This window comes from Hesperophylax consimilis, chromosome 22, assembly GCF_061612785.1.
Source record: "Hesperophylax consimilis isolate HC1 chromosome 22, BYU_Hcon_1.0, whole genome shotgun sequence".
Classification (NCBI taxonomy): domain Eukaryota; kingdom Metazoa; phylum Arthropoda; class Insecta; order Trichoptera; family Limnephilidae; genus Hesperophylax; species Hesperophylax consimilis.
Window position 1 is genome coordinate 16386749 of NC_142857.1, and position 20178 is coordinate 16406926.

The 20178-nt window shown below is 35.7% G+C and overlaps 1 protein-coding gene across 1 annotated transcript in view; it reads left to right on the forward strand.

The window, feature by feature from the left end:
* Positions 1–20178, forward strand: part of LOC149413138 (uncharacterized) — a 66369-nt gene that overhangs the window by 38102 nt on the left and 8089 nt on the right. The window contains exon 2 of the mRNA XM_089645146.1: positions 17793–17914. Within this exon, the coding sequence (XP_089501272.1) occupies positions 17793–17914 (122 nt within the window). The remainder of the gene's footprint in view (positions 1–17792; positions 17915–20178) is intronic.

Here is a 20178-nt window from a genome sequence, read left to right on the forward strand (position 1 = left end):
TAGAAGCTGGATAAATGGGATCTGGGAACAGTCAGTTTGTCTGGGAGCATTTTCACTGGCCCTGGCGACTACTGGCCACTAGCTGCCATCTTACGGATTTCCAAGCAAGCTTGCACTGCCCTCTATGAGTGCATCTGTGAAGCTCTGACTAACTCACTTCTTGCTGTGTGAAAGTGGATGAAACAAGGAGTATATTCCAGGATGTACTTGTTATCCATTGGATAAAGTTGGAAAGCGTTTTTTTCATTACTTTAGACAAAACACATTAAACCCTAGAGTCTTTTTCCCAGCCTGACACGGACTTATAAAAGTCATGCTATCTCATTTTTTTATCACGGTCAGATATATTATTTTAAGAGTGTTAGCCTGCTATGCCTCAATACAAAGGACTATCTCATCAAAACCGTGGTTTTAACAACTCTCCCATTTCTCCAAAAAAACAAATTTCCTCACTTATTAGAATGAGGACTGGGCATTGTTCCGTTCCTTCTCACCTTTCTAAAATTCACGTGCTTGACTATCCAGATTGTACCTTCCGTGGTCTGGAAGTAGGAACTTTAGATAACATATTTTTTAGCTGTCCCTCTCTAAACAAATATCATCTCTTTTATCAAGCTTTATCTAAAATTGCCTCCCCTCCATTCAACATCTCATCTCTTCTAAGTCTGAATTCGACTACATTCTTCCATATACTTTTGAAATATGCCAATTTTAACAAAATTAATTTACCAATTCACCTTCCCTCTCTCCATAATTTGAAATGATGATTTTAGAACACTCTTGAAGGGTGAAAGTGAAAACAGTGTTGGATAGAGAGAACACCACGCTTTATAGACATTCTTGAAAATTAAAAAAATTCCATGAAACAACATTAAACATTAAAAAAAATATATATCGAAGCTTGCAAATATTTTTATGCAAACAGAAAAAAAGTGACAAAAACTTTTATAATACCTTTTTATAAATAAATATGTTTTTTATATCGAACTGTAAAGTTGTAATTACAGTTTAATGTGATGTTGTACTTACAGTTTACTGTAAAGTTGTAATTAAAGTTTACTGTAAAGTAGTAATTACAATTTACTGTAAAGTTGTAATCCCAATTTACTGCAAAGTTATAATTCCAATTTACTGTCAAGTTGTAATTACCATTTACTGTAAAGTTGTAATTACAGTTTACACAATAAAAAAACATCGGTAATTGACTTTAAAAACTTTAACTACGTTTGCGTTCAAATTCGCAACATTTTTATTTGCATATTTCGAAATGTATTTTATATGTATGAAATACGTTCAAAAACGGCGAGTCTATTTGAAATTGAATTTTTGATGACATGATATTATTTAGTTGAGACTCGAAGGGTCAAAGTAACTACATTTTTATATTCGCTTCGTTTGATTTTTAACTCACGACCAAGGATCTTACCGCTCGACCACAGAGGTCGTCACAATGATGAACATTAACAGTTCAGGGTTACACAGAAACAATACTTATTTATAAGCACTTGGATGACTTTACCGAATGATTTCATAGAGTCATCATCGACTTAGGTCACTGACTAAATATTCCCACCGTTGCAAATAACTCAATGTCATCATTGATGGTTTTTTGCTACAACGGTTCTGAATCAAAGCAAGTGTATTTTTAATTAATAACCAAATTTGGTTGATAGCAGAAATGATATTGTTATAAGTTATATGTAAATTCTGATATTTTTATAAAGAAAAGAAAAAATACATTTATTTCTGCCCACGATCAGGGTTCATTAGCATCTTTTAAACCGGTTTTTTACGTTGCTGAAATAATGGAAAATATAACATTATTGGAGTCGTTATAACTCTCTGTAAAAGTTACCGAATAATATTCAAAATAATATAAGTCTTTCGTGTGTGATATGATTTGAGATTTTCACGGTCAAAAGTATAATTGTTTATTTTTAAGGTATTATGCCGTGTTGCGCTACCTAAGCCGACGAACAGCATTACAGTGTCCATCATAATAAGAGTTTTATTCCAGAATGTATGCAGGGGTAGTTCAATGCAATAATTCCATATTTTAAAAGAAATCTGACAAAAAATAATAATAGTTTATTCCTGAATGAATGCTGGGGGTAGTTCAATGCAATGCATTCCACATTTTAAAAGAAATCAGACAAATGATAAGAGTTGATTCCAGAATGTGTGCAGGGGTAGTTCAATGTAATACATTCCATATTTTAAAATAAAAAAAATAAATCAGACAAATAATAAGAGTTTGTTCCAGAATGTATGCAGGGGTAGTTCAATGAAATACATTCCATATTTTAAAATAGCAAAAATAAATCAGACAAATAAAAAGAGTTTATTCCAGAATGTATGCAGGGGTAGTTCAATGAAATACATTCCATATTTTAAAATAACAAAAATAAATCAGACAAATAAAAAGAGTTTATTCCAGAATTTTTGCAGGGGTAGTTCAATGAAATACATTCCATATTTTAAAATAACAAAAATAAATCAGACAAATAAAAAAAGTTTATTCCAGAATGTATGCAGGGGTAGTTCAATGAAATACATTCCATATTTTAAAATAACAAAAATAAATCAGTCAAATAATAAGAATTTATTCCAGAATGTGCGCAGGGGTAGTTCAATGCAATACATTCCATATACTATAAAAAAAATCAAAATTAATTCAGACAAATAATGTAATGGATTATATCAATTTGAAATGATAGCCGAGATGAAGAGTAAAATCCAGAAGCATTGAAAAAAATATACGCTTTACTCCGTTTCTTATAATTTTTGAAAATACATAAATATTTACCCAGTAAATTCATGAACACAACATTGCCATTAATTTAAAAATTGTTGGTTGACAACATTATTAAACTGATGACGTCGTTACTTTCCGGAAAACAACAATCGAATATTATGCCTTTCAGACCGCATGACTGTACTATCCGAACTGGTCTGTAAATTATTTATCGCAAGGAAATATATTGTAAGTTCCTTTCAGGCAGACATCGTGAAATTTAGCGTAAATCAAGGTTGCCAACATCACGCCCAAAATATTGTCTTACGTAGGTACTGGTCGAGCGACCTCGTTTGTATGGAAACTCTGAATCATTTAGTACCTACTCGCTAATAAAAAATGCAGGGTCAGGAGCGCACTGTAAAGGAAATTAAATATTAATTTGTCCTTAGGAAGGTTCAAATACTTTTAATTTGTAGCTTTATAATACGTAGGAAATTAACTCGGCCTTTTTAAAATTAATGAACACATGGTAAATCGTTACTAAAGCCATTTTTTAAGTTTTGATTATGTATAAAATACATTTGCGTAGGACGGATACATATTTTTCTGATCGTTACAAGAATAAAGAAAAATTTAAATATATAAATAATTATTTTAGCTTCTCGAATCTGCATCTTTCAAAAAAATATTATGAATTCTGACCGCACCGATGCAAATCAGAATTAGATACAAATTTGTAAATTTTTACGCAATGCTTTTACAATTATCTGCTTCTGTATTCGCCTCAGATTCGGGACACTCAATGAGGTAATGTATACGGTAATTTTATTTTAGTATTAAAATATATGCATTTATTCACCGCATCAATATGTAAGCCGACAAATTCGCTCGTTACCACACTCAAAACGTAATACGAAAAAAATACATAATTAATTGCTTTATCTAGATCGTGTACTCACTATTGTAGTTAGTTTTCCGGTAGATCAGATGACACTAAGATAAATAAACGACAAATGTTTTATATAATGCACAATATTAAATGTCTAATTATTTAATGAAGACGTATGTTTTCCATTCTGTAACATAGCTCCATTATTTAGGCCCCTTCTGAAAAAATAAAAAAAGTGAAGAATAGGTTTATGCGTTTTCTATATATGATTTATATGATTCTGTATCCATCCTTGTTCTTAACAGGAATGCCCGATTTTAACACCCTAGAAGCGAGCGGGGAAATGTTTTCAAGCAGACATTTTTTTAAACTAATCTCTGGAACTATACAAATCTAGTAACATTGAAAGAGGTTAACTTGTATGTGCCTAAAAAGTGTACTCGTGGGAGATCCCATGGACTTTTTTATACTCCGATAGTGAGGACTTCTGCTTATCAGAACTCGCCAATCTACAGAGCGACTCAACCGCTTAACGATTCTGCATTGACCATCGACATTTTCAACGTCACTTACAGACTATTATATTGTATTTACAGCAACTATCTATTCTTACAGCAACTATCTATTCTTACAGCAACTATCTATTCTTACAGTAACTATCTATTCTTGCAGCAACTATCTATTCTTACAGTAACTATCTATTCTTACAGTAACTATCTATTCTTACAGCAACTATCTATTCTTACACCAACTATCTATTCTTACAGCATCTATCTATTCTTACAGTAACTATCTATTCTTACACCAACTATCTATTCTTACAGTAACTATCTATTCTTACAGCAACTTTCTATTCTTACAGTAACTATCTATTCTTACAGCAACTATCTATTCTTACAGTAACTATCTATTCTTACAGCAACTATCTATTCTTACAGTAACTATCTATTTTTACAGCAACTATCTATTCTTACAGTAACTATCTATTCTTACAGTAACTATCTATTCTTACAGTAACTATCTATTCTTACAGTAAGAATCTATTCTTACAGCAACTATCTATTCTTACAGTAACTATCTATTCTTACAGCAACTATCTATTCTTACAGTAACTATCTATTCTTACAGTAACTATCTATTCTTACAGCAACTATCTATTCTTCAGTAACTATCTATTCTTACAGCAACTATCTATTCTTACAGTAACTATCTATTCTTACAGCAACTATCTATTCTTACAGTAACTATCTATTCTTACAGCAACTATCTATTCTTACAGTAACTATCTATTCCTACAGCAACTATCTATTCTTACAGTAACTATCTATTCATACAGCAACTATCTATTCTTACAGCAACTATCTATTCTTACAGTAACTATATATTCTTACAGCAACTTTCTATTCTTACAGTAACTATCTATTCTTACAGCAACTATCTATTCTTACAGTAACTATCTATTCTTACAGCAACTATCTATTCTTACAGTAACTATCTATTTTTACAGCAACTATCTATTCTTACAGTAACTATCTATTCTTACAGTAACTATCTATTCTTACAGTAACTATCTATTCTTACAGTAAGAATCTATTCTTACAGTAACTATCTATTCTTACAGTAACTATCTATTCTTACAGTAAGAATCTATTCTTACAGCAACTATCTATTCTTACAGTAACTATCTATTCTTACAGCAACTATCTATTCTTACAGTAACTATCTATTCTTACAGTAACTATCTATTCTTACAGCAACTATCTATTCTTCAGTAACTATCTATTCTTACAGCAACTATCTATTCTTACAGTAACTATCTATTCTTACAGCAACTATCTATTCTTACAGTAACTATCTATTCTTACAGCAACTATCTATTCTTACAGTAACTATCTATTCCTACAGCAACTATCTATTCTTACAGTAACTATCTATTCATACAGCAACTATCTATTCTTACAGCAACTATCTATTCTTACAGTAACTATCTATTCTTACAGCAACTATCTAATCTTACAGCCACTATCTATTCTTACAGCAACTATCTATTCTTACAGCAACTATATATTCTTACAGCCACTATCTATTCTTACAGCAACTACCTATTCTTACAGCAACTATATATTCTTACAGCCACTATCTATTCTTACAGCAACTACCTATTCTTTCAGCAACTATCTATTTTTATCATTTATATCATATATCTTATCATATATCTTTTGAATCATTTGTCAAGATAGTATAACTGGCCTCATGACCTGAAAAAATGACACGATTTTGCATTTATCAACAGATTTAGGTATGATCGTCTAAAAAGATGAGTTATAAGTTTACCACTGAATTCTGTCTTACAAATCTAATGATTTCTGAGTAAATTTTGGTTTTGATTTACAAATAAATCGGAAGAATTGAGAGACAATTAGAAACATAATTTTTTTCGACTCTAGGTATACGGTCCACATAACTACTAGTTAGTACATATTAATATCTCAATAAATTGGCAATCCCGTAGTGTTTACAAATACGATGATGTTACGATGATGAAACATGATGATATTATTAGGTCATCACAGAGCACCTCTATTTGAGGTACTGGTAGAAATGATTGATTCTACTCAATAATCAATCAAACAGCGATTCCTTTGCGTCACGAATTAAAATTCAATCACAACGTACAGATACAAGATATCTACTTTTAGTTCAATTGGTTGTGTTTTACATAATGGGAATACGTTTACCAAAACGTAGCAATCTATTTCAGAGTAATTATTTACTTATTTTCTGTGTTGCAATTTTTGCGTACTTAATACTCATGATTGATTGTTTTCTTGATTACTGAATTCCCCACTATAACTTGATGTCCATTTGACTAGATGAGAAAATATGTTCTCATTTTTTCATCGGTAAAATATCATACTTTGTTCTGACGTCGGTTGGGAAGGTAACAGTAAAGAAGCAATCGGACCTGATTCCCTACTTAATTCTTAACTAGGGGCGAGAAATAATTGCATCCTCGTTTTGTAAAAATTTTGCGAGTCTCGAATAAGTTAAGCGAGTGAGTGAGAAGGGGAGTAGGAAGGTTTGGATGTACCTGACTAATCAGAAAATAAACCAGTGATTTCCAACGCGGACGGCACCGCCCCCCCTGGGGGCGTTGCTAAAATCCAGGGGGCGGTGGTGGTCATTAGGGCAAATGGGCAGCAGTGATGGGTTGAAATGGCGGTCAGATGAATTATTATTTTTAATTTTTTAATGTGAAACCGCACAAGTGTCCCAACTGCTCCAAGCCGTCTGGAACCAGTGGGACTATGGCATCCTCAATTGGGGTATGTAGTGAGGCTGAAGGTAATGGGGAGGGGGAGGAGATGGGGAAGAGGAAGGTAGGAAAGTACATGGCTATTCAGATCTGGTCACCAAACACGGCCAAAGCCATTTCAATCAACATTTCAATTCTGAATGGTGGTCTTATACTAGGGCGATACGGGAACGTGCCCCAAATGTAGTATTATATATTATTTGAAATGAAAAAATTGTAACAAAACAAATTAATCAAATAATATTTACTTGCGCACGCCGGTTTTCTTAGTTAGATCAAATAAGTTTTAGGCACACCATTGTAAGAATCTTGCACTTGAACCCTTCATTGGTTATTTTATTGATGGAATATTATTAAAAACACGATTTGTTCTGTTATTTAATATGATATAGATATGAAAAAAATTACAGTGTATCTTTAAATGCAACTGAAGCATTTGTCGAGAGATGTTTGCTCTATTTAAAACGTCGTGTTTTTAATCAATATTTTCGCCTAAAGCCCCGTAAAAAAATGATAATAATTATGAGAAAATGGTGAAAATATTTAATAAAACACGTCTTGTTTGAAATAAAGCGAAAAATCTCTTGATAAATGCTTTAGTTGCATTTAAAGATACACTGTGATTTTTTTCATGCCTTTAACACATTCAATAACAGAACAATACGTGTTTTAAATAATTTTCGGAGCTTACTTTGCGATTTTTTTCTATCGAGGTAAATTCATATAATTAACGTTTCGGCATAACAAATTTATAGATATTATCTCCAAAAATAACATATATTAATTTTGGAACTTAAAAACATAAAGAGTTGACGAGAAACTTGTTATAAATCTGTAGAAATTAGGTGTGCGGGGGCTTAATATTAGCGCGCTCCCTCTAACATTCGTATTTACATATCTCCCTTTCAAACCATCTTTGAACGCTTACTAAGGAGACAATAAATTAGCAATACATTTTTTTTCGTGAAGAAGCAAATTTTTGAAATACGAATGACTAGAGTGGGTTTGTTACAACAATACCGACAAGCAACTTCCGATTTTCTGCTGGTGTTTCTGCCTATTTTCTTCCATGCTTCTCAGCCGACCAGACAATTTCTGGGAAAGCAATTCATTGAAACTCGACATTAGCCATTGTTATACCTACTTCTGCTTGACTGGGATGCATTCGCTGGGTTCAGATTACGTGGCGACCGCCTCAAATGCTGTTTTTAATAACCTGGCTTATTCATTTTTAATGTCTTACTTCGAAATATTTCAACGATATCTTAAAAGAAATAAAATGAGTATCAAATTAAAATTCAGGTACCATAAACAACATTGTTATGAGAGAAGGGAAACTAGTAAAACTACTGTTTTTGTACACCTAAAAGCCAAAATCAAAATTTTCTTTCAAAATCAAAAAGATTTGTAAGTGGGTAAAAATACCTACTAATATTTTATGTAACATTTTTTTCAAAATTTCAAATAAGTAATTTTAAAATTTGTCCAAAGAAACGTCACTATCTCAATGACAATTATTTTTTACAAACATTCTTCAGGTAGGTATAATATTTAAAATATAATCTATCATAATATTTAAAAAGTGTGAATTAGAAATTCAAATTCAAAAAATAATCTTCGCTTTTTTAAAAATTATTTTATTTTTATTTTTTGTAATAACTTAATGATTAATACCTCAAATCGTAATATTTAATTATTGAAGACAATATTAGCATTTCCTAAACGAATATTTCAAATAAGATAAGGTCACATCTAGGACTCAACCTAGATGTCGCACAATAAAATTAAAATAAGATATATTTATCTAAGACATTGCATTTAGTTCGAGTTGAATCTTGCGATCATACATAAATATATCAGCTAATCAAAATGTGTGGTGAGAAAAATAAAGACAATGTCATTTTTTTAGTTTTTGTTTTACCATGACAATTTCCTTTTCCGTTATGTTTTATTATTGTTACATGAATCCATAATACGGGCGTGAGCAGTTGAGAAAGTCACCAAAATTTAAATATTAATAAAATAAAAGAGGAACTCGAAGTTATTGTTGTAAAAATATGTTATTTTCCTATATATGTATTTAATTTTATCGATTCGAACTTAACAATTCTTTGAAAATAGTTATATTGTATCTGAATTGTCTATCTGTAAGTCCTAAATCGAATATGTTTAGTAAAGCTTTATTTTTTTTATATTTGTCGTAAGTACGACCTTCGTGATGTCACCGATAATTATAATTGTTAATTAATTGTTAATTTTTTTAATTATAATTGTATTAAATTATCTTTATGATGACCACTATTTCAACCTTGACCTTCTCTATTACAAAATAAGGAAAACAATAATACTATCATCGTATTACTGTACCTCCATTAGGAAATTAGTTACATTCCCCCTAGTTTTATAAAAGATGTTTACATTCAAAGCAGTTCATAGAAATTTTACATATTTATTAGGTATCTCTTTTTCATATTAATTTTTTCTTTAAAACCATGTGAAATTTGAATAATAACGGAGCTATTAATTTTTAACACAATGAAAAAGATTTCCATGTTATTTATAGCATTGTTCATTGAACTCAATTACTTCACAAGACTACTAAAACCAACGGGGTTTCGAACCCAGAATTTCAATTTAAAGTCAGTTTTACAGAGTTTCAAGGAAAAGATGATAAAAAAGTAATTTCTTTCGTAATTCAAAACAGTTAGTATTCATCAAGAGTAGTGTATGTTCAAGGAAGGTTTGCGGCCCACATACTAAAGTATTCAACACCATCCCACATTTCATACGCCAAAGTTCACAGTTTGTGGAAGATAGTAAAAAAAATAGTTTGTTACACGATGAAGACTTCATACGAAGTACTGATAAAGTAAACCGTTAAGTAATTAAGAGAGACAATTTCATTTAATTATAAATAAAGCTTTGCCATAAATACAACAAATTAAATAATGATTTTTTATTGAAATATGCGGACGAATTAGATATCACAAGTATTAAAACGCAAGAAACAAGGCTTTAATTTGGAGGAAAATTTTTTGTGTGTGCTAGAATAGAGATTGAATGATAAAAAAAAATGGAAAACTCACGAACACAAAATGATATGTAAAAGTCTCCGCACTTCGTAGCTTCGGATCTTTTGTGACTCGTAGGAGTTCCGCTGATTCGTCCCTCAATAGAAACTGCAGGGTAAATATTATTTCCTTTATAAATACCAAGGCACCAGAATAAAAAGAAAACACTCCTAGATCAGCTTTTCTCTTTATCGTTACAAATGCTTTGTCTATTGTCTATTTCTACTGTTAATACGTCGAACAAACTTACTTTATATTTCATAAATCGCATTGTGTCTTCCACTGTGCCCATCCATCAACACTTTTTATATCATTAATGAAATGTATACAGCACATTTAATTCAAGTACAGATACCTTTTACTAAGTTGCACCATAATAATAATTCTTGCACTAATGGGGGAATCAAAGCTGAGCCTTGAGGAAGCCCTGATGGAAGATACCTCGGCCCCACTCTCCCAGAAACTTCACACGCCCGTGGGAAAAAGCGATGTCTCATATCTTCATGCTCAATGTACGGTGGTAGATATTACGGATCAGTGGACAGGGGGTCGACAACCCGAGACGCGCCACTGGTCGGAAGAGTATCGCGACTTGTAAGATAAAACCTACTCGAAAGATAATGATGATTTTTCAGGGATGGTCATACGATTTAATAAACAAATTTCATAAAAAAAAATTTCATTCTCTTGAGGTTTCGTGCTTGTAGGAAACTTATAAACGAGACTTAGTGAACGTGATTCCTGGAGGAGTTTAGTGAAGTTACGTGGACACGTTCAACGAAATCCCCAGCTGGGTGTCGCTTTGGGCGTAGATGATTGGATATTGGCATTAGGTCTAAAAGTTCCTGTACGTATGTATTGTATTTACTTGGAAAGGAAGGAATAACATCATGTTACATTCATATTTTTAACATTTTTTAAATTCATTCGTCACAGTCTGTGCTTCCAAAAGTTAAATGTGCACAATTTAGTAGCAACCCTGCAGGTACTTAACATAGAATAAAGAAGAGAACTAGAAGTGCCTTTCATGAAATTTTTAATGGATACAAATGTTAATTTAACCATCAACATAGCGCTCTGTCTCATTTACAATCGCCAAAGTATATCTCCATCCTATTTGACCTTTTTTGGATCACGAAAAACGTCCACAAGCCATTTCTTGTGTTCTTCTTTATTCTATGGTTCCTACTTACCATTTACTTCAAGTCCAAGCACTTACATGTTCTTATAGAAGTGTCAAAACGAAGGTTTGATGGAAATGGCCTTTCGATGTTTTGAAGGCCAGATATGATTTGAAATTTCCACCTCCAAAATTGTTGTTGGTTTATTTTTTGAGTATTGTTTTTGGACAGACGCCATGATGATGGACACTGTAACGCTGTCTGAAACGTTGTCGTAAATAAATCAAGATAATATTTGAAATGCGTTTTTCTACGTCAAGACTTGTACAAGGTTTCATTTTTCCTTTTTTAGTTCAATCATTGAACGTCAAATTCCACTACATGTTATATATACAGGGTGTCTAGCGTAAAAAAGTAGAAGTAACGATGGTAGAAGTAAAAGAGATAACTTTTTTTGAAATTCCAATGTTTATTTCCCCATACAAACAATTCAACTATCTTTACCTAAAAATTACCTTAAAACATTGGAATTTTGAAAAAAGTTATTCATCTTATTTACTTCTAAAATCATGTATAATTATCCACCGAAGTTAGCGCAGTTTACCCCCAGCTCACCCTGTATTTTTAAACTTGGATGTTTTTATTCCAAATCATTGCATAACATTTTAATAATTTTGTTCAATTTACCTCTTTATACTATAAATAAAATGTGCAACGATGTATATTCATTTTTGAACATTCGATTTCCGATTTTGATATTTTAACTTCGAATACCCACCTAAATATCATTTTATCTGTTTCCTAAATTGGGATTAAAATGATACTCGTATAAGATGAGATTAGTCCATTTGCATGTTGAATATACATGATTCGAAGATTCAACTATGCATCGTCAAACATGACTCAACCTAATAGTATAATGATACAGGCATGTGCCTCTTTTGATGGTCGCAAAATCGTAAAATCTAAAAATAAGTTTGGTGAAGACCAAAGGAAAGGATAAAAAATTCTCACTATGAAGTTCATTATGTATTTGTTTTTGTTCGAATGGCCGTGAACTTAGTTTTTAATTGATGGTCGTTATTTGTTTGAGCCAAGTTCATTGAATAATGTCTTTTGAATCCACCATGAAATTCACAATTCCGTGGAGTTACGCCATTAATTATTTTGAAGCCTCATCCGCTGCAGCTGGCTTGTTATAAATGTTATGTTTTAATCACAAAATGATTGGTTTTATTATTATTAATACCCATTTTAGTATACGTTTTTTAGAGGTGGACCAATCTACCTTATGAGTATGGAACGACTGTAGCATAAATGAATATGTGCATATTAGTCCAGTCAAGATGTACATCCGTGCTTGCAAAAGGTATACATACTTTTAAAGTAGACTAAATTTGCTATAATTTGAGACAAAAGCAAGCTATATAAAGCCATTGGTTTTCAAGATACAGTTCTTCAAAAATAGGCAATTTTTTCCAAAAAGTAAAAATTTTTTCGAAATGGTCACTTATTTTGTAAAATAATTTCTAAAATACGCATCTCACGTCAAATATTGTATGTAATAAAGTTGTTGTAAATTTAATAAGCTTTTATATGAGACTAGATTGATATTTGTAAACTAAACGGTTCTCTCAAAAATGGCAGATAACCAAAAACAGTCATAAGTGGGTTTTGGGTGAAATGCAAATAAACTGTTCTCGCGTCTTTTTATGGTTTTATTGTGCTGTGAAGTAAATCCATTAATCATCATGGGTTTATCCTAGGGTTATAATATAATTACGACTATTTCAAATTTCAAGTACCCATTAGTACCTATACCCATGGGTACCCATATGAATGGGCACGCATATTCACGAGCTGTTCGAGCCCACATTTTGGCAAACCTCACACTGGCCAGCATTGTTTTTTATGAGGTTGACATAACTCCTGAGGAGCGAGACGAGACTGAAAAATTGCTGCGAGACACTGAAAGGTACCTACCAAATACTAAAGGCAAAATTTAAAAGTGCCTTGGAGAAAATTAAAGCGAATGGTCCAACATCACAGTTGTGGGTCCAATACTTTCGTATGACCACTTTGATAAAACTATTCATCCAGGCAGAGCGTGCTGGTGATTGGAACCTTCATTTGTACACTGTCCACAAGATGCTCCCTTTTTTCCACACAGCTGGACATTTTTTGTATGCTAAGAGCGCGCACCTCTATCTTCAGGATATGATGGCTCTATAAGATCGGATGGATAAAAGTGAATACGACATGTATCACATGAATCACAAAAGGATCCTTCACCATTTGCCGGTCTGACAAGTTTTGGTCTGGGTTGTGGTCAGACCTAACAATTGAGCAGAAGCTGATGCGATCCATGAAAACCTACGGTGGGTTGACCCAATGAAGAGGAATCTCCCAAAGTGTTCTGGCAAGGTGGACAGCAGGAATGGTGTTTATGTTGAACATTTGTGAAGAACTGGAAAGTTTTTGCAGCTTATCATGTCATACTGGAGAGCAGCATGTAGACATGAGACCTTCTCGAATCATCCGAGATAATAGTGATGTGGAAAAACTAAAAAACTGGTTTGCTCTCCACCCTCCATTTCCCAAAACTGACAGTTTAATATCTATCAGTAGTGGTTTACTGGCAGGTCCTGAAATTAATTGCCACACAGCCCAGAGAGTTGGAACGGAAGGAGTAATGAAAATTGTGGGGAAAATGTACGACAAGGTAGTAATAAAACGGAAAAATAAAGTTACCACGCTGGCATCGATCACCTCAACCGTTAAACTGCCGGACAAAAACAGAAGAGTGGCTGTGGATCCGCTCACAATTTTTCAGCGAGTGTGTATTGCAAAGAAATCTGAACAGGATTTACAGGATGACTTCAAGTATGAGTTGGCCCCGTTCCCGATGTCTCTGTTCAATGCACAAGGGATGTGCAAGGGCAAAAAATCTACTCTGTACTCTGCCTTTACTCCTCTTTCCAGCCACACGCCGATAGATGCCAGCACTCACGTCATTTTGGATGTTGGCTACCTCTTGCACAAGGTCGTGTGGCAACGGAAAAGCACGGTTCGAGCACTTTTGGCGCGTTATACCACCTACGTCCGAAACCACTTTGGGAAGAAAGTCTCCATCGTTTTTGACGGCTACCCCGAAGATGCTACCAAAAAAAAACACCAAAACAGCGGAACGACTCCGGCGCTACGCAGCTCATTCCAGCTACGAATTGACTTTCGATGAATCCACAGTAATTCAAATTGCTCAAGAGCATGTTTTGGGAAATGAAAACAATAAGAGACGCCTTATAACTCTTCTCTGTGACGCCTTTCAGAAGGAGGGAGTTGAAGTGGCTGTTGCCGAAGAAGATGCTGATCGAGAGATCGTCATGATGGCGTTATCAAAAAGAGCAGATGCCTATCGGGTCGACATAGTGGGAGAAGATGTCAACCTGCTCGTTCTTCTCAATGGTTTAGGCGCTGAAGAGACAAACGTCTATCTTCAGAAGAGCACGAAGAGTGAAGCTGGTTGCCGTCACTACTCTACGACCTCCTACAACAACCAGGACTCCTGACAATTACCAGGAACGGTACTATTTACCCACGCGTTTACCGGGTGCGATACCACCTCAGCACCGTTTGGCCAAGGAAAGACCAAAACCAGCACACTTCTGAGCAAGAGTGAACCACTTGCTGAGCAAGTGGAGGTCTTCCTTCGGCCAGACTCTACCCCACAAGCCGTGAGTGAAGCAGGCATCAAGTGCTTCGTGGCTCTATATGGGGGTGACATCGCGAGGGATACTTTGGATTTCCTGAGGTATAAGACGTTTGTCACTTCAACAAACATAAACCTCGCCCGTTTGCCACCGACGGAAGATGCTGCAGGCCACCATGCAGCAAGGTGCTACCTCCAAGTGCAGAAGTGGCGTGGAGTCAACTTGAATCCCACTGAATGGGGGTGGAAGCTGTCTTCTCAAGGACTCACCCCCATCCCCACCACGATAGATCCCGCACCTCCTGCCCTTTTGCGAAAAATTTCATGTAAATGCAAGAAAGGATGCTCTGGGAGCTGCTCGTGTAGACAGGCTGGGCTCCACTGCTCAGTCCTCTGTCAGTCATGCGGTGGCAAATTTTGCATTAACGTCCCGGATGTGGAGCTGAAATGCTCGGACGATGAAGATGACCCGACTACAGACTGGGCGCCTCTCCCAGCTAAGATAAAAAGAAAGACATGATTTGGCAACCAAGACACAATACCTACATGATTTATATTAGTTTTATTTTTTGTGTACATGTAATTTGTCCTTATAGTAGGTACCATGATGTTTGTACAAGCATTTTGGTATGTAGGTATATAAAACAATGTTTGAAGATGACGTAATTCCCGATAGATGTAATACCTTTTCTTTTTTTCATCAAAAATCTGTTAATTGTTTGATAAATAAAACCATAAAAAGACGTGAGAACAGTTTATTTGCATTTCACCCAAAATCCACTTATGACTGTTTTTGGTTATCTGCCATTTTTGAGAGAACCGTTAAGTCTACAGATATTAATCTAGTTTCAAATGAAAGCTAATTAAATTTACAACAACTTTATTTCCTATAATATTTGACGTGGGATGCGTATTTTAGAAATTATTTTACAAAATAATTGACCATTTCGAAAAAATTAACTTTTTGGAAAAAAATTGCCTATTTTTGAAGAACTGTATCTTGAAAACCAATGGTTTTATATAGCTTGCTTTGATCTCAAATTATAGAAAATTTAGTTTACTTTAAAAGTACGTATACCGACTACACCGGTCAGACCCTTCCTTTACTGAGATATTGAGCAAAAACTGAAAAAAAATCCGAAAATTTCCTGGTTTTTTAGGTCCACCGCCGCTCGCACAGCACTTTCGAAGTTGCATTTTTTTTTTTAATACTGGTTTAGGTCCTAACAACATATAAAAAATTCAGAATGACTGGACCTTTTGCAAGCACAACCCCCTTTTCATGTTTAACTTGACTGGACTATATGCACTATATGCAAATCAATATGATATTGTTAACTCCAGGTGTTCTTATGCAAAATCTGTGCAACATGCAGAACTAGTGGCAGAAAAAATGATAAAAGGAATTGCATCGAACAGAACTAACAAATACTTTGAATACATCGCCACCCACTTAAATGAATATAGTAGTGTTTTACCGTACGTCTGTTAGCTATTAAATGTTCAAATAATATCCAGTCCAATCACATCAGTTAAGGTTGAGGGGTCGATTTCGGCATACAAATTAGTCCTCACTGACAATATAGGCAATGATTATCACCAGTAAACACCAAAAACCGTTTGTTTGCAAGTTGTCCATCTTCTGTCCAAATAATTCAAAGCTGAAATTAACTAGAAATCGAAATAATGATTTGTCAGTACATATTTGATGGTGTATTGTCCAATTTGTTATAAAATATTTGGTAAGGTATTGCAATACAAACTGATTAATTCCCTAATGATTTGTGTAATAAGTAAATGTGGATTCGGTAGAGAGTTGATGGAGGTCACAGCGGAATTCTGAGGTTATTCAGCCTGTCGACGGCATAGGAAGTCATTTGGTTCAGCACAGATGAAGGGGCCATGTAGTTTTAGCAGATTCATTTACATCCAGAATTTGCTGTTTGAAAACTGACAGTTTTTAAGTCTCAGAATGGTTTTCCCATATATATTGAAAGTCCAAATTCCGTGGGTGTGTCAATCAATAAAATATTCATTTGTAATTATTCGAGGACCTACCTTGTTTATGTTCAGTAATTCTTCTACTGACCCGCATTCCAAGCATTCCATTAACTGAATAGTTGTCGACTTGCGACTACTTTCGATATCAATGCCAACCGGCGAATCCGAATTGAGAATAATTTGGCCGCTTTGAATTTTAACGAGCGGCGATATTGTGTTTGGTAGAATCTACGAGATCAGTTTAATTTAATTTGAAACCTCTGTGAAAACTAACCGACTTATTTTCCGATTTTGTTCCGAACTGTCCACAGGAAACGGGACTACATCTCGAATTGTGGTATATTGTGAGGCTGAAGAGAATGAAGAGGTGTAGAAGATGGGATAGAGGAAGGTCGGGAAGTATGGATATTCAGATCTTGTCACTAAACGTGGTTAAAGCCATTGCATTCTGAATGGTGGTCTTTCACCAAAGTATTAAGAATCTGAACAGTAGATATCTACCATTCTGATATCATCAAATTGAGTAATTGATTCACGTGCCACGTTTTTCTAGAGCGTCCTCGACTTCTTCTAATATTTACACGCGTGTCGTATATTATCCTGACGCTTCTTTCCTCGTCCTTTCGCCACACATTCAAACCATTTAGGGCGTTCCTTTGTTATTATTTTTCACCGGCCTTGCATTCTTCTCAAATCACCTCATTTGAATTGTAGTCGTAGATGGCAAGGCCACATTACCCTTCAGGGATCTAGAAGTGTTTCATTTTCTTGATTTTTTCTACAACAACGCACCTTCCTGTCAGTTTTCTGTATTTCAGTGCTGTGAACATGGCATTGTTCTTCTACCATTGACAATGATGGTTTACAATAAATCCTAGCCTGTCCTGTTTCTTACATTGGATTTTAATAAATTTATAATAATTTAACAAACAACGTTGTCTATTCCAGGTTGAAAGTGGGAGAGAGGAACTGAAGAAAGAACGAGAGATCCTGCAGATGGTAGCGGGACTTGGCCTGGACGATGGGGAAGGAAGGAGAGAAGTGCCACCAGGAATGTACCGCCTGCCCAGGTTAGTAACATTTGATCGAATGTATTCCAAATCAGGTCCACAGGTTATTCCCCTAAAATTCTGCCACAGCAGTTAGTTTTTGGCGTTTTGATAACAAAACGTAATATTATATCTATTGATTGCAATGACGTTCAAAATCCCAAATGAACATGGCGACATAAATTTTGATAGAAATCCACTAAAAAAGAGTTACTACATCAGGACAACGACACCTCAGGAGACGCATGGTTGGGAGTGAAAATAAACAATAACTGTAGAAAATGAGAACGAAGAAACTATGATATTAAAGTCCTGGTTTGTCCTCGTATGCCTTGAACCACGTATTATTGAATAGCTATCGCCAAACACATAGTGACAACTCCGGTGAGCTTTTTCAAAGGGACTGAGCTACTGGAAAGAGAATCTGGTGAAACGTGATAGATTGCTATGCTATGTAGACAAAGAGAAACGGTTGTATTAGACTTTTCATAATGCAAACTATTTATTAGTCAATAGAAATAATATTTTCATTTCCCAATATTCATTATAATAACACTTAAGGAGAAAATCTTTTTTATAGCACCTCTAACTTAGCAGGTAAAAACTTGCAAGAATTTCATCGGAAGAAAAATTCCTTTCAAATATATTTTTATCCAAACATCACTATACAAGTCGAAAGAAAAATAATTTAGGCTCACAAAAGGTTTTAACATTAAAAACAGAGTCAGAAAAAAATATTATTGTAATAGTTAAGGAATATAATATATTATAAGGTAGAAAGAAGAATACCGTATAAGGTTCTGTAATGCCATGCCTTGTCGGTCAGTCAAATCGTTTGTTTGGGCAAGAAGTTTCTTGGTTGGAAGAAGTGAATTAGTTGCCACCACCTTGAGCGGGCGCATCAGGTGCGGCTGGTGCATCAGGGTTAGCTGGTGCATCTGGAGCGGCTGGCGCGTCGGGGTTGGCAGGCGCATCGGGGGCGGCTGGTGCATCTGGAGCAGCTGGTGCATCTGGAGCGGCTGGTCCATCAGGTGCAGCAGGCGCATCAGGTGCAGCAGGCGCATCAGGTGCCGCTGGCGCATCGGGGGCGGCAGGCGCGTCAGGGGCGGCTGGAGCATCGGGAGCGGCGGGTGCGTCTGGAGCAGCTGGTGCGTCAGGAGCGGCTGGTGCATCTGGAGCAGCTGGTGCATCTGGACCGGCTGGCGCATCAGGTGCAGCAGGCGCATCAGGTGCGGCTGGCGCATCGGGAGCGGCAGGTGCGTCTGGGGCAGCTGGTGCGTCTGGAGCAGCTGGGGCGTCTGGAGCAGCTGGTGCATCAGGGTTAGCTGGAGCATCGGGTGCGGCAGGTGCGTCTGGAGCAGCTGGTGCGTCTGGAGCAGCTGGTGCGTCTGGAGCAGCTGGTGCGTCTGGAGCTGCTGGTGCATCTGGAGCAGCTGGTGCACCTGGAGCAGCTGGAGCATCAGGGTTAGCTGGCGCATCGGGTGCGGCAGGTGCGTCTGGGGCGGCTGGTGCATCTGGGGCAGCTGGTGCGTCTGGAGCAGCTGGTGCACCTGGTGCAGCTGGTGCATCAGGGTTAGCTGGCGCATCGGGTGCGGCAGGTGCATCTGGGGCAGCTGGTGCGTCTGGGGCAGCTGGAGGAGGAGGTGCAGCGGGTGCAGCAGGGGCAGCGGGCGGTGCAGGAGCGGCGGGGGCTGCTGGTGCGGTTTGGGGAGATCTTCTCAAACGATGTGCCAGCGCAAATTCTATGAAGAGAAATGTCGAAAACGGTGAATTTACGAAAAGTAACTCCAGCGAATGTCACTTGACGTGTGTTAGAGGGTCAACTAATTCCTCGCTTAGGATTTTGTCGGTGGAGGATTTGATGCCAAATTGATACCTTATTGTGGCCCCCAAATCAACGAAAAAGATAAAATAAAACCAGGAGAAACATTTACAAAACAAGGCATAAAAACATTGTTTTTAACTGTAACAATAGATTATGTAGGTGAACGAGACTGTCACCGCCGTCTTAAGACAAGGAGCCACCAAATCTTTGAATAGATACCTACACCATAAAACCTCTCTAGATTAACAGGGAAGAAACGCGACGCGGCCTACAACCTGAATAATAATAATAATATTTGGCTAATTTATATAGCGCCGTTTTCGTGAGAAATCACCTCAAGGGCGCTGAAAATCGAAAATGAAAACCGGAATCTGAAAATGAATAAATTATAACTAATAGAGGTATTTATACTTTGACAAATATTTTTGAAACAATATTATTCGTCAAAACTAAATAAGGG